This window comes from Schistocerca gregaria, chromosome 1 (genome assembly GCF_023897955.1).
Source record: "Schistocerca gregaria isolate iqSchGreg1 chromosome 1, iqSchGreg1.2, whole genome shotgun sequence".
NCBI lineage: Eukaryota > Metazoa > Arthropoda > Insecta > Orthoptera > Acrididae > Schistocerca > Schistocerca gregaria.
In genome coordinates, this window is record NC_064920.1 from 614868532 (window position 1) to 614891677 (window position 23146).

The window sequence follows — 23146 nt, forward strand, 5'->3', positions numbered from 1 at the left end:
GTGCGAGACACCACGATGGCCAAGGTTGCAGACCACGTGCACCCTTTCGTGACGATCATGGACCCGAAAGTGTGGCATTTTTCAACAAGATAAAGTGCCAAGTCGCAAGGCCAGGAGTGTGATCGATTGGTTCAAGGAACACAGTAGTGAGCTACAGGTGATGTGCTGGCCCCCCAACTCGCCAGTTCGTAACCTGATTGAACACGTCTAGGATGTTATTGAACGTGGCGTCATAGCTCCTCAGCCCCCTCGCCATTGACAGGAAGCTAAACCTTACTTTGCCTTCCACCCTGACTTCCCCATTTCGAGTGATAGTGTGGAAGAGGTAATCTCTTCAGCACGGAATGCATTATGCTTTTAAGTACTGCATTGATCGGTTTAGTAAATTGCAGTCCGTCAATTCACTATTATAAATCGGGTGTCCGAAAGTAGCTTCCTCCAATAAGACATTTAGACGTACATTCGTTGATTCTGATGGGAACTATATTTCCCAAAAATGCATATTCATTGTTCTCTCCGTCAATTCACTATTATAAATCGGCTGTCCGAAAGTAGCTTCCTCCAATAAGACATTTAGACGTACACTCGTTGATTCTGATGGGTACATGTTTCCCAAAAATGCATATCCATTGTTCTCTTTTGATAGATGTGAGAAACACCGAGAAGACCAGCAAAGGAACTGGAGAGAGGTTATAAAGCTGCTCTACCTCTAAGTTCACCGAAGCTAACCATATACATACCAGGATACTGAAATTCACAGCCAGTTCCTGTAGAAGCCTTACTACGTATTCTAGAGACTCCGATTAGTCTGGAATACCCCCGCTACCTGTGACATGTTGCTACTGAGAATCCTTTCAGATTACCTATTCTGCATACTTATGATGTCTTTGTACTGTATATCACGACATACGATAGATTAAGGATTTCACTGACGGTTTTGGAGGCAAAAGTTGTGCAATGTTTTCAAGGAGGCAAACGTTGTGCGATTTTTTTAGAAGTTCCTTACAGCCCAGCGTTGCTCTTCCATGCTTTCGACGCCCACATGATATGCACTCTAACACATCAAACAACTTCCTCAATATGCACACTGGCGCGATCAAACAACTTATTCTTGACAGTCAAGGTGTTGTTTTCCATAGGAGGCACCACATGGATAGCGCACCAGGTTGCCACTACACCGCCACAGCGTCTTACGCTCACCGGCGTCCTCTCCTAAAAATAATCGACTGCCCACGCACCCGCAGTACCATTCTTGACTTGGTTATTTCTAGCATAAATGGAAGGGAATATACTGTATAGCAGTTACACATCTGCAGCCGTATTTTGCATCCCGCTGTGAACTACTAGGCAGAGTGTATTTAGCATTGTATTTCTATCTGTCGGGAAATTCTTTACCTTTAAACGACACATTCATAGGCAAATGAGAGCAGAATTGATACATAATACGCTGATGTTTTCAGTCCTGTTTAATATTTAATCATAATCATTGCTATCTACACTCTTCGCCGGCCGCTGGTGGCCGAGCGGTTCTAGGCCCTTCAGTCTGGAACCGCGCGACCGCTACGGTCGCAGATTCGAATCCTGCCTCGGGCATGAATGTGTGTAATGTCGTTAGGTTAGTTAGGTTTAAATAGGTCTCAGTTCTAGGGGACTGATGACCTGATATGTGAAGTCCCTTAGTGCTCAGAGCCATTTGAACCATTTGAACCTTCTACACTCTTCGATGGCGTAATAACTGATTTAAACTCGTGTTCACTTGTTTTCTGTTACTGCTTCAGGTTTAATTTTCACAAAGCTTATTTCTCTTGCATCATTGAACATTCATTTGAACTGGTTCCTGACCGATGTATGTAAAATTCTTATCTTTTACAGCGAATACTATTGTGCATCTTCATCCTTCCTAACCTTAGATTCATATTCAAGACGCCATATTATATCACCACTTACCTTCTCGGCCAGTGGTTCTTTGGACGACTGATCAAGTGTGGTATACCACTGAATCTTTATGGGGATTTAGCCTTGTAATCACGTCTTTCAATAGTTTATCAAAATATCGTTATTTTAAAGAAAACCATCATACAAGTTAACGTAAATTTATTTTTTAATTTTAGTTTATTTGTCATCCATATTCTAGTATAGCGTTATGGGTATATGAGTATGTGTTTTCTAGTAGGTGTATAGTTTGTTACCTGATTTCCGATACGTGCCTTCTACTACTCCTAAAAGAAGCTCTATAACACATTGCAAAAACACAGCCGGCTTATTTTTAATGGGAGCTTACTTCGTGCCCGTAAATTGCTCCTCTTTATGGTGTGAACTCATCTTACAAATTGCAAGTTGAAATTGGTACCACACACACTCTGACTTATCACTCTACTGATGAACGACATGTACACAAAAGAGTCTATCGCTGTCGAGTTACAGTACTCAAATATTTGAAATGACGCTTGGTGAACAGTCATTCAAATCAACGTGTTTGTAACTACTAACCACGTCTACTGAGTGAAAAGTAATATTCAAAATTGAATGGTTTCCATAAGTGAATGTGTTCATTAGCTGGAAGTGCAGAATATTAATTTCAACTCGTTTACGAACAAAGGTAAGGCTTGGTGAAGAAGATTTTCTCAAGAATGAGCAGTTGTAGCCCAAAGACTGGTATAATGCAGTTTTTCAGTGTAGCTTGTGTGTACTGTTTACTGTCCACATTTTATTTCAGTACATGCCTATATTACAAGTACTTTCAGAGAAGACTATCCTCACCACTTCGTTTTGTATTTCACGTTTAAAAGATCTTTTACCAAAAACTCTTTTCTTGCCTTTGTCTGGAGCCTGTATCTTATCTACTTTGGCCACAACATTATCTTGCTAATGGAATAGTAAAGTTCATCTACCCTTTTAGCATCTCATATCTTAACGCATTCCTCAGCATCACTTTTTCAGTTCGACACATTTTGCTTGACTTTTATTGATGTTCGTTATGTAATTTACTTATAAGACCAAATTCATTCTGTTCAACTGATATTTCAAGTTCTTCACCGTCTCTGACAACTTTATATTATTTGTGCTCCAACTAGAAGCTCACTTTTCAAATTTCTCTGTGGATTCCTGTACTACTTATCATCTACTGAAATTAATTTGCTTCTACTAAGGTCTTCCATTATTTTGTCAAATGCTTCTCTCAGTATTGTGCTCCCATCTTGTAATCTACTTCCTGTTTTGTTTTCATAATATTGCCTTGATGTTTTTATCTGTTACGCAGGTCTCCTATTTATTAGTCCCTGCATTACTTAGCACTAGTTTCCAACATGAGTTCTTGGTATTGACACTACTCGATGTTTAATTTTCATATACGTTGCATCAATGTTTCTCTAGGCATCCAAATTTGTACACGCTTATATTTCTCCTCTAGTTATTCCTGCTTTGCTACTTTGTAATTTTCTTACTTTTAGACATATGTAGCCAGTTTTGGTAGTTTACTCATTTACTGTAATTCTACCCTCTTTTTTATTCAATAATTGTCGAATGCTGCTTTAAAATTGGCAACAATCATTAGTTATATCAGTTTACGTGTCCCACTTGCTTAATGATCTACTTTTCAATGCAGTTCCTAATGAGTAGGTTATGGTCAGACTTAGTGTCTGCTTTTTAAACTCTTTACCACTTTAAAGATTGATTTCATCTACTGTTATCATTTTGTTACTTACAGAAATTTTCTGGTGTCTACACGTGTAGAGACGTACATGACTTTTAAATAAAATGTTTTGGAGTTATATGTTGTACACTGTACAGTGCTATAACAGAAGGCTTTCCAATCCATTTCTTCCTCTCTCACCATGTTGTTATACAACTCCTTCTTTTCATTTTCTTACTGTATAATTTCAGTACCAGATAAAATTAGAATTTTCCTCTTCATGAACAGAATAACTACTTCTCTGTCATTATTCATTCTTTAAATTCCTTCATCGTCAGAAAATAGTTATCACATAGAAAAATATATTTTTGCATGTTCCCATCAAAGAGATATATGAATTTGTTCTACATTGTCAGGTAACTAATCATTAGTCTACTCAGTTGGAGACACTGCACGGTGCTGTATTTGACAGGTAGTATGTTACATTTGCAGCATGTAACAACTGTAGTTACCATTACAGGACCATATGCCGTGGAAGGTAAAGTACTGATAACACAGTTTATTAAACAAAAAGTTTGCAGTTGGTAAAAAAAACATTTAATACAAATTGCAGATCTTACAACAGTAGTCAACAACGAACTAACATATGAAAAGAAGTATTGTAATAAAGCGATTTTTCTGACATGGTCATCATATTGAAAACCATGTCTTGTTGTGGAACTATGGTACATGCGAGAAGCCTAGTTGATGCGCACGAGCTCGGGTTGTTTGTAGGAGTAGATGGGAGCGCCGGCAGGATGCAGGTCCTGGTACTGGAAGCGCGCCAGGTAGCCGGGGGTGAGCACTGGCTGCTGCAAAGCAGACAGCTCACTGGAGGCAGCGCGCTGCTGCTGCTTGGGGGCGGCGGAGACGGGGGCGGGACCGTGGGCGTAGGCGATGCGCTGCAGGCGGCCGTCTGGCTGCAGCACGTAGTACACGCCGCTCTCCTCCGCCTCACGCAGCTCCGCCTTGCCGTACTGTGGGCAAAGGAAGCAACGTCATTGAAAGGTGACAGGATGAAGGACCCACATGTACACCATATTCAGAAGGTGACTGTCCGAAGGTAATTTGGCGATTATGTACTGAATTCCACATTTGATTAAAATTTCATTTCTGGTCAGCGGTTACAAAGAGGTCACTAAGTAAAATGGACTATTTCATTATTGTATGAATAAAAAAGTCTGCAACATGTTTTATTGAATGGTCATGATCTGTTTCGACCGAATAGGAAACCAGGAGTGTTGCTACTGTTACCACGAGGTAGTCTGCCACTGCAAGCATGTGCACCTTCTGAAATAAGTGACATCAACAACCACGTATTTTAGTTTTAAATTTCAAGGTGTCTCTGTTCGACAGAAACCAGTCATATGAAACTTTATATAGACTACCTCGTTCTGCCTACATTTGCGTTTACAGTCCCACTATCTTGTATCTTGTATTCGCAATCCTTGTGCGAAACCTGCGTTGGAGGCAGCAGAATCGTTCTAAAATCAACCAAAAATGCTGATTCTCTGAATTTTCTCAATACTATTGCACCTACAGAACGTCGTCTTACCTCCAGCGATCTCTAATTGAATACACGGAACATTTTCATAATACTTGCATGTGAATCTGATGTTAATTTAACACAAAGTGAATAGGTGAAGATTTAATGAAGTTTGGTTACATAGCCCTTGTCCTAATAAACTTACGTTGTAAGGAGCCTCAGTAGTGGTGGTGGCAGCCTCAGTGGTGGTGGGGGCGGAGGTGGTGAACGTAGGCAGTTGGTAGGAGTCAGTGAGGCGAGAGAAGTCCTGTGCAGGAATGAAGAACTGGGGGCGGAAGCTGGCTGCGGAAAGTCCAGAGACTGGCTGCGGGGCAGCGAATGACGGCTGCGCCTGCGACTGGGCGAAGGCCTGTGGCTGCTGCTGCTGCTTCTGCTGCGCCTGGAGCCGCTGAGGCTGGCCTGGCAGCTGGCGGGAGGGCGCGCCGTAGCTGGTGGAGGGCGCTTCGCCCGCGGCCATCGCCGCCAGCGACGCCAAGGCGAATACCAGGAGGGCCTGCAGAAGTAGATGGTGAACTTGTAGTGACCAACTAGGACTTTGTATAAGGGACAGTCATATGAAAACTTTTGTTGGCTCGTTCACATATTTCTAAGATCGCTTCCACTATGCCAGGAACCAGTACACAATCTCCATAGAGTCTATATGCACCCACCGCCCCTTACCCCATGCCATTTACACGCTTTGGAAGCCATGAAGAAAGACATCCGTGGCTGCTAATTTGCTTCAGACGTAGTGCTGCATGCCGAGGAACAGTCTTGCTTCCATATGCAACTGCAACCACTTTTTCGTGAAGGCACTGCCTCTGTTGTATCACAGAGGGACAAAATTTTTAACAGTTACGGGGATTACTTTTCAAACAACAAAGAGTTCACTATGTTTTTCGCTCCTGTCTCAGTGTCACTTGACTGCCCACGACATTAGTTTAAAGCCGTACAGTGCCTCATACCACTTTTCATAAAGAGTACGTTATCTTGATTAGTGATTGGAGACCAATTTCAGCAAGCGATTATCCAGATCGAAAATTAGTCTATGACTCATTTACTTTTGATATTATTAATTTTTCTCTAATGACAGACATTTTCAAAGTAATTGCAGTTATCCAAATATGCCTGTATGAAAATATCATTCAGTGTTTTGGAAGAATTACAATTATCGCCTCTACGAGAGAATGGTTACCACAGATTAGGTTGTTGATCAAAATTAATCTGTATTAATTATTGTGATTGAACGCCTTCAGTCGTGATATAGTTTACATAAAAAGATGTTTTATGTTAATTACACATTTAATCTGTCTTGTTTAAATATTACTGACGTATTGATTCTTTTGTAGAGTTTTTATGTTTTCTTGTGCGCGGTTTGTGAATGTTCTCGTACAAGAAAATTACTACATCTGTATGCAATGATGCATCTGTATATAATCATGAAACAAACCAGCGTGTGTGAGAGTGCTAAGTTCCAGAAGACAGCTTTTGTCGAACAAGGGTGAAAGAATGTTAAATGTCAAGAAACCGCATGGTCATCGACACTAAACCCGAATCGTGACTCATCAGTGAAGACACTTCTGTTCCAGTCAGTGACATTCCAGGACGAAGACGTGTCTGGAGGCCTCCAACACAGCGTTGGGATACCAACATCTCACCCACCATACGTCCCGACAACCATGCGTGATGATCGGACGTGTCATATCTTTCCATAGGAGGACTCCTTCGGTTGTCATCCGCTGCACCCTCGTGCCACAGCGGTACGTTGACGATTTTCTACACCCTGTTTTATTGGTCTTCTTGTAAAGCCATCACGGGCTGTCATTTCAGCAAGATAATGCCAACCCGAACACTGCGGCAGCTTCTACTTATTCTCTTGGTGCTTGCCAAACCTTGTCATGGCCACCATGGTCGCCAGATACCTCCCCACTTGAGAAGCATTATCGACAAAGTTTTCCAGCTACCTCGGGATTCTGACGATCTAACTCGCCACTCTGGCAGAACTGGCACGATATCCCTCAGGTGGACACCCAACAACTCTATCAATGCTAAACCGAAAAACTGCTGGCAAAGAGGCCAGAAGAAATCTAACGCGTTATTGATTTGCTGAAATTGTGTCAAGATCTTTTCATTCAAAAATTCATAATTTTTTTCGGAAATTGTAACCATTTGTTCATTTTTTCCCCTCCCATTTGGGAACTACTCCGTGGTGAGTCATTTAATTTTTATCTTTTTTTAAGAGTGTAAGACATGACACTATACCGGACAAATCACAAAAAAAGTAGTTTGGCATGTCCGGATAACTAGTTACTCCTTAGCTTCTAAATGACGTAAGCCATCTCCCTTCGTTCTTTGGTCTTGCTTTCAGTGTTGTTGCGTTCAGTGTTGTTGCTTTCACAAACAGTAACTGACTGGTCCCACACTTTAACAATTTATTGTAACGCTCTTACGAAAATAGTCGACCATGAAAACAGCTTTGCATAACCTACTCCTCCTATCCCACTGACGGATGAAATATCGTAAATATATATGCGATCACTACGAAACACTGTTTTCTATTAAGACAAATGATTAGCCAAAGAGAGCTCTCATTATCTGGAACCCTCTATGCAAACTGTTAGCTAGACAGAGATGAAGATTCATGTAGGTCACAACGATTTTCACCTTTCCCCTCTCGGGACAAATCTCTAAAGTAACATCATGAACGTTCCACATGTTCCAACAGAACCGTTGATATTTTAAGGTGTATGTGTGAAGAACGATCTCAGTTGCTTTTTAGCTGTTTATTTTTCGTATCCTGCTTTTATGTGTCATTTGTGACATCATATAGTCGCGAGACAATTATCATCCGACAAAGTTCGAAGTCTCATGCAGGTACTTAAACGGTTTCGACATGTGCCAGAGAACTTCATAAATCCTTACGACGTCGATCAACGTGATAGGTGCTAAAAATTGAAGAATCTTTTGAACAGCAGCCATGATGGTACTTTACATATAGTATAAAACACATAAAATATTTTTGTAGAGAACCAATTACTAATAATTGAAAATTATGTACCATGAAATGTTTAGTGCAATGATTTACCTAAAAGTAAGAACTAAAGTAAATTAGAGAAACATTTGACACTCCTTGCGGTGATTCTATAGCCACGTACAGAGAATAATATGGCGATTGAGTTCAAAGGTACATCAAATGTTCACTAGCCTATTTTAATATGTACTTTCAGACAAAATTTTACGCAAAATAATTGGTAGGTTACTCTAACTTTTTCAAATTTTCAGATTTTGTTTAAGCACTATGTTTTTTACAACGTGAAACGTACTGAATTTTGTACCTAATCCGAAGGATGCCTTTTTGAAAGGTAAATATAAGTCCGAACCAACTTTCGTGTGCAAAAGTACTATGCTTCGAAGAGTTGACATTTTCATCACGATATTTCCATAGCAAAAACCAACGAAACCAGCGTTTCGTATTTAAATACTTCACTTTCACATCAAATTACTAATCAAGTATTTCTTAATTACACCGTTTACTTAAAGATTTTCTTTTCTAACCTCAAACTCGTCGATTTCATACCTTTTTTGTCCATTTCCCACTCGTCGTTGGGCTACGAAAATTCTGAAAAGGTCCATTGTATAGGTTCTAGGTTGCCTTCTTGTCACACCATTCATGCATTTGACCAAAAGGTCCCAAAGCCAAATGTCATTCATTGCAAAGAAGAGATTACGAGTAATCACTCCGACGAGGTGGCCGTTACAGACAGGCGTATACCCGAAGAAGACAACTCCAGTCGTGGGAAACGATAATCACCGAGGCAGACCACTCACCTGCATAACTGCTCGATGCACCTGTTTCGTCTGCTGGAGTGGACGAATGTGCTGCCAGACAGCAGCGCGGGGTGGCTTTTATGCGGAGCGGAGCTGCTTGGCGGCTCTGCCAACATGACGTCGCAGGTGAGCTCCCCGTTCGCGTCCGTCAGCGGTGAATTGCGCGACCACGGGTCACGGCCGCGATGCCCCACCCACCTCGATACCTCACGCTCTCTCTTCGCCGTGCTGCACATCAATACTGTTGGTTACACCTCATTGATTGTTAGCACTCCAGGCGTCTAAACTGATACTGGTTCCAATACTTCTCTTATAAGGCTCATCATCGTCAGAAAGTGTACGGGTGAAGCACGGATGTAGTCTGTCGCCCCTACTGCAAAATCTCTACATCGAAGGAGCATTCTCGTAAATAAATTAAAGTTAAGTTAAAGGATATCAATTACAAGATTCGCTGATATTGCTGTCCGCAGTGAAAGTCATAATGAATTGCGGTATCTGCCGTATGGAATGAAATAACTAATGCGTACAAAATACGGTCTGAGAGTTAATAGAAGGCAGGCGATACTAACAAAAAGCAGCAGTTAAGGATATCTGCTAACTAACTATAGGAAAATAACCCGTGACTCGCCGACCAAGGGGGACACAAATTGTAGACTAGCACAGGCAAAAATGGCATTCCTGGCCAAGACGAAATTGCTAGTATCAAACGAAGGCCTTAATTTGAGGAAAAAATTTCTGAGAATGCATGTCTGGAGCACAGCATTGTATTGCAGTGAGACATGAACAGTGGGAAAACCGAAACAGATAAAATAAATGCATTCGAGTTTTTGTGCTACAGCAGACTGTTGAAATTAGGTGGACTGATAAGGTAAGGAATAAGGAGGTTCTGCACAGGATCCGTGAAGAAAGGAATATATGGAAATCACTGACAAGAAGAAGGGATATGATGATAAGATATCTCTTAAGACATCAAGGAGCTGAAGGGGGTGTCAACTGTTGGGCACTACACAGATTAGGATACAACTAGCAAATAGTAGTGAACATAGGGTGCAAGTACTACTCTGAGATGAGAAAATCTTCACAGGAGTAAAAATTGTGGCGGGCTGCATCAAACCAATTACAAAGAAAGAAGGTGGGAAAACGATCTTAACCTCCAATGTCAACATTATTTGTCTAGATCGCAACTTTATGAAATGACATCACTTGTTTCGATTATGGCCGCAAATATCTTCAGATGGTAAAATATCGTTATGCAATGCAACGTGTCCCATGTCGTAAGATCAAGTACTGAGTCATAATAACAGCATTCCATAAACTCGCGTCTAGACAAATAAAAGTTGACAATACTTATTCTATAAACTCAACGTAAGAAATATTTGAGTCCAACGTCATGACGATGACTATTGATGGAAATGACTTAATTGCTTAAAGAGGGTGGCGTATCCCCAACGCGAATCAAGTGTCTTAATTACTGTAATAATTCAGTGTCTCATTCGCATATTAGCGTTTTGCACTCTAGGTACACAAAAGAAATGGTGTTGTGAGGTCTGATTATGAACCGAATTGTTTGTTTTGTAAATCGTCATAGAAAAATACTAACAAGAGTTCGTTAATGACGATCTAAAAATTGGTACGTAATACATCTGGGAAGTTGAGTGAGAGTTCGGGAGAAGTGTAGAAACACCGAAGGCAATGCTCGCACAATGACTTATCCTGGATGACAGGTTAAATGAAGGCAACCGTACGCTCGCAATATTTGTGGACTTGGGGAGATCTTTCGACAGTACTGACTGGAATGCAGTGTTTGAATTTGTAAAGTGAGTAGGTAATAAGAAGGGAGCGAAAATTTATCTACAACTTGTACAGAATCAGTTATACGATTCCTAGTTTACGAAATGGAAGCAATAACTGATAACTGAGTGTGACAACGTTTTAGCCGATCAGTGATATTAACTGAGTGCGCTTAGATAGATGCTAAGAAACCTAAGATCTAATTAGGGAAGGGAATTAATATTTGGGGAGAGGAAATTAAATTTTTGCAGTTGTTGAAGACATTGTGCTTCTGCAAGAGACTGCAAAAGGCTAGAAATATCAATTAAATGAAATGAATATAATATGGAAAAGTAGTTATCTACAAAAGTACTAAAAGTGCGAAAGATTGTTTTCGAATTAAGTCAGGCAATTCCGACGGAATTAGATTAGTGAGTGAGGCACTAAAAGTAGTAAATGGGTTTTGTCATTTAAGCACCAACGTAAATTATGATGATCAAATTATACAGAATTTAAAATGCAGAGGGCTGAAGTGGAAATGACATAATATCCAGACTGACAGAAGAAAGAAAATCGTACCTGAAAAAGAGAAAGTTGTTCAAATCGGATGTAAAAACAATTATTTTAATTAATTTTTTTAAGTTTTTTGTTTCGATTATAGCTTTTTCAGGAATGAATTAGATTACGAAACAGTCCACACAAGACAGAAGAGAAGCTTTTGAAATATGTTGCTGCCAGAGACTACATAAAAATCGTATTGTGGGATAAATGCTAATGCATGAAAGATTCGTGTCATAGTGGTCTTTGGTGGAATAGTAATTTTGAATGAATACCAAGATAGGATTTTTTTTATCTGTCAGCTCGCACCCTCCTATTTAGTTCCTATCAATAAACACGACAAGTGCAAAATTTTGTTTATCAGATAACTACAAGACGACCCTCCTTATCCACGAAATTTCGAATTCTTTTTGTGAGAATTTTATTATATTTTCTCGATACCATTAGTTAATAAAATTTTGTTGTTGGAGATATTTATTTTTAATAAACTTGTTTAAGATTTTAATCCTAGTATGCAGGGTGAGTCACTAATTATTACCACCAAGAATAACTGTGAAAATATGAAAGTATCTGAAAAGTCTGTAAGACAAAATCTGCATGGGTCAACGGGGTCCTCAATATGATGATTTTTTGTTGCTAGCTGGTGGCGCTTCAGAGATATGAAGGTCAACATACTTCCTGTTTGAATGGGATGCTGTAGTTTGGTACTTATTTTCTGATAGCCGTTATCGAGACGAATCCAATGATGTGTACAGTAAAGTCTTTGAAGGTCAGTGAAGGTTGCAGAGGTGTCATGAGCATCCGTTTACAGGACATGTTCGAAGTGAAGAGCATGGGCATCAATGCAGTGCTGCAGTCTTTTTATTATGGATTGAGTGGTACTCTTTATCACATCAGCACTTATCTGAGCTCATGCTCTGACAATTCTCTCTCGCATATCATCAGGTGTAGTTGGAACTTCTTTTTGAACAACGTCCTTTACGAATCACCACAAGAAAATATCCAGAGACGTCAGGTCTGGCGAACGAGCCGGCCACGACACATCTCCTCCATGTCCAATCCATCGATTTGGGAATTATCTCTGCTGTTTGTTTCTAGCCTTCGGCGAACAATTTGAAGGACACCCACCGTGTTGCAATCACATTCTGTTCCTTGCTGCTAAAGGCATTTCTTCCAATAACAGATCTAATGTTTCTTGCAGTAATGTGGTGTACTTCCTACCTTTAAGAATTAAAAAAATCGTATAATTGTCTCTAAGCACTATGGGACTTAACATCTGAGGTCATCAGTCCCTCTGGACTTATAACTATTTAAACCTAACAAACATAATGACATGACACACATCCATGCCCGAGGCAGGATTTGAATCTGCGACAGTAGCAGCAGCGCGGTTCAACACTTAAGCGCCTAGAACTGCTCGGCAATGGCGACCGGCCCCTAAGATTTCCTTCGACGAGATAGGGGCCTATAGTTCTGTCCTCCAGAATCCCACTTCATCCATTCACCGACTACGGTTTTTGGTGTGCAACTTGCAGCAGTCAACATGGATTTTAGGTAGCCCAATAATGCATGTTATGCAAATTAACATTTCCGTTGTTCTTGAATGTAGCCTCGTCAGTAAATAAAATCAAGTTAATAAATGTCCCATCCCTCTCAATCTGAAATTGTGCCCGTCGGCAGTATTCAATGAGACGCATGCAGTCCGTACCAGTTAATTCTCGGTGGAGACTGATAAGGTAAGAATGGTATTTATGGCGAAGCAGAACACGAACAACGCTACTTTGGTTCATGTAGATTCCCTTGTGATTTGACGCGAACTAAAACAAGGATCTCGAACCACAGTGGGAAGAGTACCAATTTCCAGTTGTTCGTTATTAGCTTTCCTTTGCTGGATATGTTTCGGATGCGTTAAATATCCATTTGTTCTCAATTTATCATACACATATTTTCAGCGTATAATTCTCTAGTTCTCACTGAATTTCGTTAGCATTGTCCTTAAATGAGCCGCAATGGTAACACCGCTTGCCGTAAAATTAACAAAGTTAACCGCAGTCGTTAAGCGCTGTCGAGCTGGGCTAGATCTTAGATGGGTGGCCATCCGGTGTGCCCAGCGCTGTTGGCAAGCGGGAAGATCTCAGCCGTTGTGACCTAAACTAGGGAGCTACTTGACTGAGAAGTAGCGGCTCTGATCTTGTAAATAGACATACGGCCAGGAGAGCGTTGTTATGACCACATGACCTTCCATATCCGTATCCAGTGACGCCTGTAGTCTAAGAATGACACAGTGGCCATAGTGTCTTCATGACTTGTTTGGGCAGAGTTTTAGTTTAATTCTCCATAAATGAGAAGCATATCGACCTGTTCTTCAAAAGAATACATCATTCACATTCGCATGATTCGCTTGATTCAGCTACTAACATACTTTCAGAGTTACTTTAAGTGGCGATAGTTAGTGGCTCACCCTGTATAGTAATTTTCAACCTTAATATATAATAAATTATCTAATAAACATCATTCAGCATCAAGCAGTCATAGAAGTGTTAGTAGTGAGCACAGGAAAAATTCGTGAGTTGTTATTCAGCAAATATCACCTAGATTAGAAAGAGTAGAAACTTGTCAGTTTCCTACTCCATGCCTCTCTGGTGTTTTGACAGGCGTCACTACTGGGGTTTGCATATCAATAGACGCTGTAGAAGCTTTCTGGCTGAAGCAGAAAGCCTGGTTATATACCGAAATTCTTCTCAAGTTCTCAAAAAAAAATTTAGACGTAAAACGTCCACAAATTCATCTCAAGTTGACTCAAACAGTTGCCAGGTTAGTGGGATGGAAAGATGGTCCCAGTGCACAAAGATGTCAAAAAATTAGATAGGCTGGCACTATTACGAATCTTTCAACGGGAGTCCCGGGAATCCCAACATCGTCTGGAGGTTGTCTGGAGGCTGTCTATCAGGCATTATAGCTATAGCTATAGCTCACAAAATTCAGGAACGTTTCTATGATACCACAGCAAACAGTACAGGTTCAGTAAGTGGCTGCTGTACAAATCTGGAAGAACTATCCATTCATTACCTGTTGAATCTCAGTTGCCATCATCACATTTCTAAAATGCTGCTTCAGACTTATTTCGATTTGCTGATGGGGGTAACTTCTGGCTTGGACATGGGAATTATCAAGAAATTGAGAATATCTCAGATGAAACTCGTTAAGAACTCTTACATGAACAATAGCAGCGAAGTATGTCTTCGCTCAGACCTTCAGGCTGTGATGGCTATGTTTACACAGCTTGAGGCTGCAGTGGTTGTGCACCACTGTTGTAGGCTAGCCGTGGGGATGCAGCTGACGTCCAGCACGTCAGAGTCCTCTGATCAGTCCTCACCAACCCAGTTACTGCTCGCACTGAAGCTGACCCCTCACGTATGGTCAAGTGGGAGGTCGCACCAGGGCGAAGCAGGTGGCGAAGGCTTTCCATGCGGCCCCACATAAGGCCTCCCCGGTTCCTCTGACAAACAGGTTCCAGGTGCTGTCTGTGGCTGACACTGTCGCTGAGCCAGATGCTGTTGCCTGTCCTGCTTCAGAGGAAACCACTCAGCCGGCAAGATACAGGCAATCGCTGAGGGTGGGATTATCGGTAGTTGGGAGCTCCAACGTTAGGCGATTTATGGTGCCTCTTAGGGACTTGACTGACAAGATGGGTAAGAAATCCAATGTGCACTCCGTGTGTATACAGGGTGGACTAATTCCAAATGTGGAAAGGGTCTTCCCGAATCCCATGAACAACACAGGATGCAGCCAACTGCAGATGGTGGCTCACATCGGTACAAATGATGTGTTTCACTTTGGACCAGAAGAGAGTCTCTCGGGTTCGACCAGCTAACAGAAGTGCTAAAGGCTGCTAGTCTTGCTTGCAAGATGAAAGCAGAACTGACCATTTGCAGCATACTCGACAGGACCGATCGCGGAATTCTGATACAGAGCAGAGTGGAGGGTCTGAATCAGAGGCTCAGACGGTTCTGCGACCATGTAGGCTCCAGATTCCTTGACTTGCGCCAAAGGGTGGTTTGGTTTCGGGTTCCGCTGAATCGGTTAGGTGTCCACTATGCGCAGGATGTGGCTAAACGGATAGCAGGGGCTGTGTGGCGTGGACTGGGCGGTTTTTTAGGTTAGAGGGTCTCAGTCACAAAGGGTGCAGGCTGAACACAGGAAGAATGTAGATACAGGATTCACTGGTATAACAGTTGTAAATTGTTGTAGCTGTGTGGGGAAAGTACCAGAGCTCCAAGCGCTAATAAGAAGCACTGATGCTCAAATCGTTATAGGCACTGAAAGCTGAATGTAGCTGTATATAAGCCCAGGGGAAATTTTTGCGAAGAATCTAACGGTGTTCCAAAAGGATAGGTTAAACGCGGTTGGCTGAGGCGTGTTTGTCGCTGTCAGAACTAGTTTCACTTGTCGTGAAAGTGAAGTAGATACTTCCTATTAGTTTGGTGCAACATTTCTGAATGCGCAAGTTGCAGCCAGGCGCGGCCCTGTTGACAGTAAATTACGCTGACCAGCGGCTGCAAAGCACAATGGAGGCGACAGAGCCGTCGAACCACTGAAAAGCATAAACGCAGCGGTTTGCATGGCACATGTTACAGAAAGGGCCACTGGCGCAACCTAGGTGTTGTGAGTACATGACTTGGAGCGGCATGTTAGCAAAACAGGGGCACACAGCCAAGTATAAATACGTGCTGTCTTCTAACGCGAGGAATTCAAGTGTGGCAGCTATCCTGGAGAGCAGGTCGCGTCACACCACCAGTTACACGCAGCAGCAGATGGGGTGAAAGCATAGTGGGTCACTGGTTCAACCCTCTGACATCGACATGGGGTCCATAGGCATCCAGACAGCCACGTGCCACTCTTCGACTCATTACCACAGGCAGTTTTCTTGGCTCCCAGTGCACAGTGGAGGCACCCCGAGGCGAGGGCCACAGATTCGTTCGCCCGATCGCGGGCACTTATGGTCGCTATGATCTCAGCTATGTCAGTGAGGAAAGACACAGCGGTCCACGTGGCAGCTCCGAGTGCAACGGCGCTGAGTAAACAGGGAAAAGACAGCAAAGTTGGCGCCGGCGCAGCCCTGACGATGCGGCCCTACAGGGCCAACACACAGCAGCGCGTTGCACTGGGTCACTGGGGCAGTGGCCTCAGCATTGCAGGACCGTGAAAAATTGACCGAGGTAAATGGGGCACTGCAGTGGAAACAAATAAATAATTTGGAAAGGTTGAACGTGTCTTAATACAGTGGCTTCTACCTCTTCCCGTTACAGTTGGTCATCCTGATACATTCGGTGGCAGAAGTCACCACAACATTTGGTGTCAGAATAGCGGACATCGTCTGTGCAGTACAACGTTTGAGCCCACCACTTACATTATGGTCACAAGATGTGATGAGTTTTGAGTACTTTTCTTTTGAGTTTTGGACGTTTTCTTTCCATTTTGTGTTTTGAGTATGGCCTTTGAGCAGCCACATTGCAGATGTTTTGCGTAGGCGTATTATTAACTTTTTTTCAGAATATGTGTCAGGGTATTTGGGGCAGTAAGGTTTATTGCTGTACTCATTTGAGTATGATGTTACTGAGTACGATGATACTGATGTGTGTGTAGTCGGGTTATCCTTGTACTTAAATGTTTTGTTTCAGGGCTAACTGAAAGTGAAAGCAACACAATGTTAAGCTTCAGCTGAAATCTAGAACATCGTTAGAACACATTGGGTAGTTATGGCCATTAGAGGGTCTTCGGATGTGATTCCAGGCGTGTCACAGGAAGGAAAGAGGAAGAAAGAGAGAGTGAAGAGACGTGTTAATCACAGAGAAAACCAGGAAGATAGAGTACAGCGTAAACTACCGTAAGTTTTGCGATCCAGAAAGTAGTAGAGTATTTGTAGTTTTTGTTGTTTTCTTGTCATGTATAACTGGGTTTGCATAGATTAATAAGGCATTGTATTTTATATGTGTTTTCGAGTATTGTGTGCCTACTAGAGGCAGCAGTCCTGTTGAGGATGGAGGAAGGGTAATGGTGATCCCTGTCCTCAGATCAGTGAAAAGGGAACTGTAGCCTCTGACGTATGTGCAGTGTTGTTTGGAGGAGAAATCAAACGTTGTTCTGGAGAAATAAATGCGTCTGAGTAACTTTTTTGGCAAAGCCGTAATAAATATGTTTAGAACAATGTCAGAGACGTACGGTCGTACGAATTCCTGTTAAATTTTTAGTTATCGACAGTGCTGGGGCAGGAAAGTGGAGTTTACTGTACCAGTTCATATAATGTAAATAAAAAGAGTGACTGTTGCAATGAAATCTGTAAATCTACAAATATGGGACACGTGCACGATGCAGTTATTTTTAACCAGGGGGAAAGGAACATTCTGTCCAAGGGACATCATGGAGCAAAATTGAGCATGCAAAGGGTCGGGATGCATTGGATCTTCTCCACCTACGAGAATTTATCAATACTAGGAAGTTGTTTGGAGCGCCGAGTATCTGAAAAAGCGAACCATATACAGCTCGAGGGGAGCCGGATTTTACTCAATGGAGCTAAGTGTAACATAATAGGACCAACCTTCCACCTGCCAGCGTCCTTTTCAGGAGTCACGCAATTGAATGTTATGCAGCCACAGCTGTACCGACCAAAACCCACTCAAGAGTTGTTGCCAAGTCAAAATCTGACCCTGTTAAATAAAACTCTAGAGTCAGGTCTGTAGAGATCAGTAAACCAATTCATTTTACAGCAAGATGGGCGCATATCAGCCGAACAGTTTGTGCAAAATGTAGCTCAGAACAGGGATGGCCAATGGCAAACAACGATCATTTTGAGCATCTCCATATCAAGTGTCATCGCAGCTTTAACGTTATTACGTGTTGTTTTCTTTCTGATCCGGCGGAGAGCTAATTCCAAGAGGGAACCAAGGATAGTCCAAGTCCCGGTGGATTGGGTACAGAGACCGTGAGACCAGTAAGTAAGTGTTTGATCGAGCATGGTCGTCCAGTAAGGAATTTTTACGTTTAGTTTCAGGACATGGTTTTAAAGGGCACTAGACACATTTCAGTTTTCCAATAGTAAGGACATATGCCATGGGTACCGACCCAAACAAGATAAGGGCTAGTTAAGGGTCGACCCGGGGATCGGGTCTTTCCAAAGAGGGGAGTAACGAGTGGCACCACAGTTCAAGCTAGCAAAGTTAGATTTGGTGCAACATTTCTCAGTGCACTTTTCGCCCTGCTTTCCACATTTCGAGTGATAAAATGTCAAAGATAAACTCTGTCTATATACATGTATTTCCTGTGTGCACTAAAGCGAGAAGGTACTTCAGCGCGGGATGCATTATACTTTTAAGTAGTGAATTGTCGATCGGTTTAGTAAATTTCAGTCCGTCAATTCACTATTACAAATCGGATGACGAAAAGTAGCTTCCTCCAATAAGATATTTAAGTCTTCAGCGATTCAATCATGTTTGTCAACAATTTATCAAAATATCGCTATTTTAATAACACCGTCCTACAAGTTAACCCAAATTTATTTTTATGACGAGATGTAGTACGGGAAGGAACATATCAAGGATTGAGTTTTAGTATGTATGTTCATCGTCCATATTCTAGTATAGCGTTGTGGGTATATGAATATGTTTTTCGATTAGATATATAGTTTGTTATCTGATTTTTGAGATGTGCTTTCTACCTCATCTAATTATAAAACCATTAAAAGAAGCTCGATAAAACCGACGGATTTATTTTTAATGGAAGCTTACTTCGTGCTAGTAAGATGCTTCTCTTTATGGTGTGAACTCATCTTACAAATTGCAAGTTGAAACTGGTACCACTCTCACTCTGACTTATCAGTCTACAGATAAAAGACATGTACACAAAAGAGTTTATCGTTGACGAGTTACAACACTCAAATATTTGAAATGCCGGTAGATGAATAGTCATTGGAATCAACGTGTGTGTAGCTACTGAGCACGTCTTGCGAGTGAAAACTTATATTCAAAATTGAGTCGGTGCCATAAGTGAATGGGTTCACTAGCAGGAAGTGCCGATATCAATTTAAGCTCATTTAGGAACAAAGGTAAGGTTTCAAGACGATGAATTCGTCAAGAAGATGCAGTTGTAGTCCGAAGACTGGTATAATGCCCTTCTTCATGGTAACTTGTATGTACTGTTTACTGTCCACATTCCATTCCTGTACAAAACTACATTCCAAATACTTGCAGAGCAGACAATCCCTACAATTAAAATTTATACGTCTTGTTGAAAACATTGTTTACCAGAATCTCTTTATTTGCCTTTGTTCGGAGTGTGTATCCTATCTAATCTGCCACCATATTATCTTGCTAACGGAATAGTAAAGTTGATCTACCATTTTAGCATCTCATTTCGCAATGAATTCCTCAGTATCACTATTTTCAGTTAGACACTTTGCTTTACTTTTATTGATGTTCACTATGTAATTTGCTTTGAAGACAAAATTCATTCTTTTCAACTGATATTTCAAGTCCTTTACCGTCTCAGAGAACTTACATTATTTGTGCCCCAACTAGAAGTCTCCTTTTGAAATTTTTCTGTAGTTTCTCTTACTATCTATCGTCTGTTCAACTTTATTTGCTTCGACTATGGTCTTCCATTACTCTGTCAAACTCTTCTCTCATTATTGTACTTCCTTCTTGTAATCTATTTCCTCTTTTCTTTCCATAATACTACCGTCATGTTTTTATATTTTATGCAGGTGTCCTATTTATTTGCTCCCAGCTCCCTACATTGCCTAGCACTAGGATGCCGTATCCTTTCATAATATTCACACAGCAGCTTCTCTTTTCTTTGATGTTTCTCTAGTCATCCACATATTTACAGGTTTATTATTCTCCTCTAATTATTCCTGCTTTGCCACTTTGTACTTTTCGTACTTTTTAGACATATGTAGGCAGTTTGTTTTGTTTCATTTACTACTTTTGTATATTTTCACGTATCACCAACGAAAATGAGTATCTCATGTGTTATACACACATTACAAGTAATCGTTGTCTTTTCACCTGCTTGTTACTCTGCATGTATCAAAGCTACACATTTACTGTAATTCCATCCCATGTTTTATTCAGTAGTTTTTGAATGCTGTCTTGAAAATTAGCAAGAACCACTTCACAGTTTGATTTCATCTACTCTTATCATTTTGTTACTTACCGAAATATTCTCGTTTCTCCACATGTAGATTCTTACATGATTTTTGAATAAAGCGTTTTGGAGTTATTGTATTGTACACTGTATGATACTACACCAGTTGGCTTTCCAATCCATTTCTTCTTGTCTGACCATGATGTCCTAGATCTCCTTCTTTTCATTTCCTTTCTGTATATTTTCAGTCCTGAATCGAAATTACCGTTTTCCTCTTCCTGAGCAGAATTACTAATTATCTGTTATTACTCATTTTTAAATTCTTTCACCCTAAAAATGGTTGTTGCTTACAAAAATATATTTTTACATGTTCCCTCAAATGGATGCATGAGTTGATCTACATTGTCACGTAACTAATGGTTGGTCCACACAGTTGGAGACATTGCACACTGCCTTATTTAACAGGTAGTATGTTACATTTGCAGAATGTAGGAACTGCCATTACCATTACAGGGCCATATCCTTTGGAAGGTAAAGCACTGATAACATGATTTAATTAACAAAAGTTGTGCAACTGGTAAAAAACATTTAATATAAATTGCAAATCTTACAACAGTAGTCAACAACAAACGAAGATATGAAAAGACGTATTGTGATCTATCGATTTGTCTGACATGGTTATCATTTGAAAACGATGTCTTGTTGTGGAACTACAATACATGCAAGAAGTCTAGTTGATGCGCACGAGCTCAGGTTGCTTGTAAGAGTAGATGGGAGCACCGGCAGGATGCAGGTCCTGGTACTGGAAGCGCGCCAGGTAGCCGGGGGTGAGCGCCGGCTGCTGCAGGGCAGACAGCTCGCTGGAGGCGGTGCGCTGCTTCTGGGGGGCGGCAGCTGCGGGGGCGGGTCCGTGGGCGTAGGCGATGCGCTGCAGGCGGCCGTCTGGCTGCAGCACGTAGTACACGCCGTTCTCCTCCGCCTCACGCAGCTCCGCCTTGCCGTACTGTGGGCGGAGAAAGCAACGTCATTGTAAGGTGACAGGATGAAGGACCCACATGTACACCATATTCAAAAGGTGACTGTCCATAGCTGTTTGGCGATAATGTACTGAATTTCAAATTTGTAGAATATTTCTTTTCTGGTCAGCGGTTACAAAGAGGTCACTAACTGAAATAGACCATTTCATTACTGTATGAATAAAAAAATTGTCTGCCACTGCAAGCATGTGCACCAGCGGAAATCAGTGATATCAACAACCACGTATTTTGCTAAAATTCAAGGTGTCCCTGTCTGACAGGAACCAGTCATGTGAAACGTTATATAGGCTGCCTAGTTCTACATTTACGTTTACAATCCCACTGTCTTTTATCTTGTACTCGCGATCCTTGCGCGAAACGTGCGTTGGAGGCAGCAGAATCGTTCTACAATCAACCACAAATGCTGATTCTCAGAATTTTCTCAATCATATTGCGCCTATAGAACGTCGTGTTACCTCTAGAGGTCTCTAATTGAATTCAGAGAACATTTTCATAACACTCGCATGTGGATCTGATGTAAATTTAACACAAAGTGGATTGCTGAAAATTTAATGAAGTTTGGTTACATGGCTCTTGTCGTAATATACTTACGTTGTAAGGAGCCTCAGTAGTGGTGGTGGCAGCCTCAGTGGTAGTGGGGGCGGAGGTAGTGAACGTGGGCAGGTGGTAGGAGTCAGTGAGGCGGGAGAAGTCCTGTGCAGGAATGAAGAACTGTGGGCGGAAGCTGGCTGCGGAAAGTCCAGAGAACGGCTGCGGGGCCGCGAATGACGGCTGCGCCTGCGACTGCGCGAAGGCCTGTGGCTGCTGCTGCTCCTTCTGCTGCACCTGGAGCCGCTGGGGCTGGCCCGGCAGCTGGCGGGAGGGCGCACCGTAGCTGGTGGAGGGCGCTTCGCCCGCGGCCATCGCCGCCAGCGACGCCAAGGCGAATACTAGTAGGGCCTGCAGAAGGAGATGGTGAACTGGTAATGACCAACTAGGACTTTTCTCTAAGGGGTAGACAAATGAAAACTTTTGTGGGCTCGCTCACATATTGCCAAGGCTGTTTAGACTATGCCGGGAAGCCTTACAGAACTTCCATAGAGGCCAGGTGCCCCCACCCCCCCTACTTCCCCCATGCCACTTACATACTATTGAATCCCTGATGAAAGACAACCGTGGTTGGTGATTTACTGCGGACGCAGTAGTGCATGCAGAAGAACAGTCCTGCTTCCGTTCGCAAGTGTAAACGTCTTTTTATCAAGGCACTGACAATGTTGTCTCACAAAGGGACACTTTTTTAACAGTTACCGGGATTAATTTTCAAATTATAAACAGTTAACTTACATTTTCGCTCCTGTCTCAGTTTCATTTGACTGCCCTTTATAAAGATTAGTTTAAAACTGTAGAGTGCCACATGGTACTTTTTCTAAAGAGTACCTTACTTCGCTTAGTGATAGGAGGCTAACTTTTGCATGCGTTTATCCAGGGAGAATATAATTGTATATCTCATTTGCTTTTGATATTATTAATGTTTTTCTAATGATAGACATTTGGAAATAATTGCAAATATTCAAATATGTCTCTATGAAAATATCATTCAGTGTCTTTGAACCATTACAGATAACCCTTCTGTGAGAG

At 41.7% G+C, this 23146-nt stretch overlaps 2 protein-coding genes across 5 annotated transcripts in view; both read right to left on the minus strand.

Annotated features, from left to right (window-relative positions):
* Nucleotides 1–3973: 3973 nt before the first annotated feature.
* LOC126358909 (uncharacterized) overlaps nt 3974–23146 on the minus strand; it is an 82208-nt gene continuing 63035 nt past the window's right edge. For 2 of the 4 annotated variants that reach the window (XM_050007593.1, XM_050007591.1), the window contains exons 2-3: nt 22121–22468; nt 21065–21495 (exon numbers count right to left, since the gene is read on the minus strand). In XM_050007593.1, the coding sequence (XP_049863550.1) occupies nt 21223–21495; nt 22121–22468 (621 nt within the window). In that variant the 3' untranslated portion in view covers nt 21065–21222. Of the gene's footprint in view, nt 4372–21064; nt 21496–22120; nt 22469–23146 lie in introns of those variants that run through there. The other 2 variants (XM_050007590.1, XM_050007594.1) reach the window with 2 other exon arrangements.
* Nucleotides 4372–9059, minus strand: LOC126364651 (uncharacterized). Its single transcript, XM_050008077.1, has 3 exons — nt 9024–9059; nt 5362–5709; nt 4372–4647 (listed from the first exon to the last, which is right to left on the minus strand). The coding sequence occupies exons 1-3, from the start codon at nt 9027–9029 to the stop codon at nt 4372–4374; spliced, it is 630 nt and encodes a 209-aa protein (XP_049864034.1). The 5' UTR covers nt 9030–9059.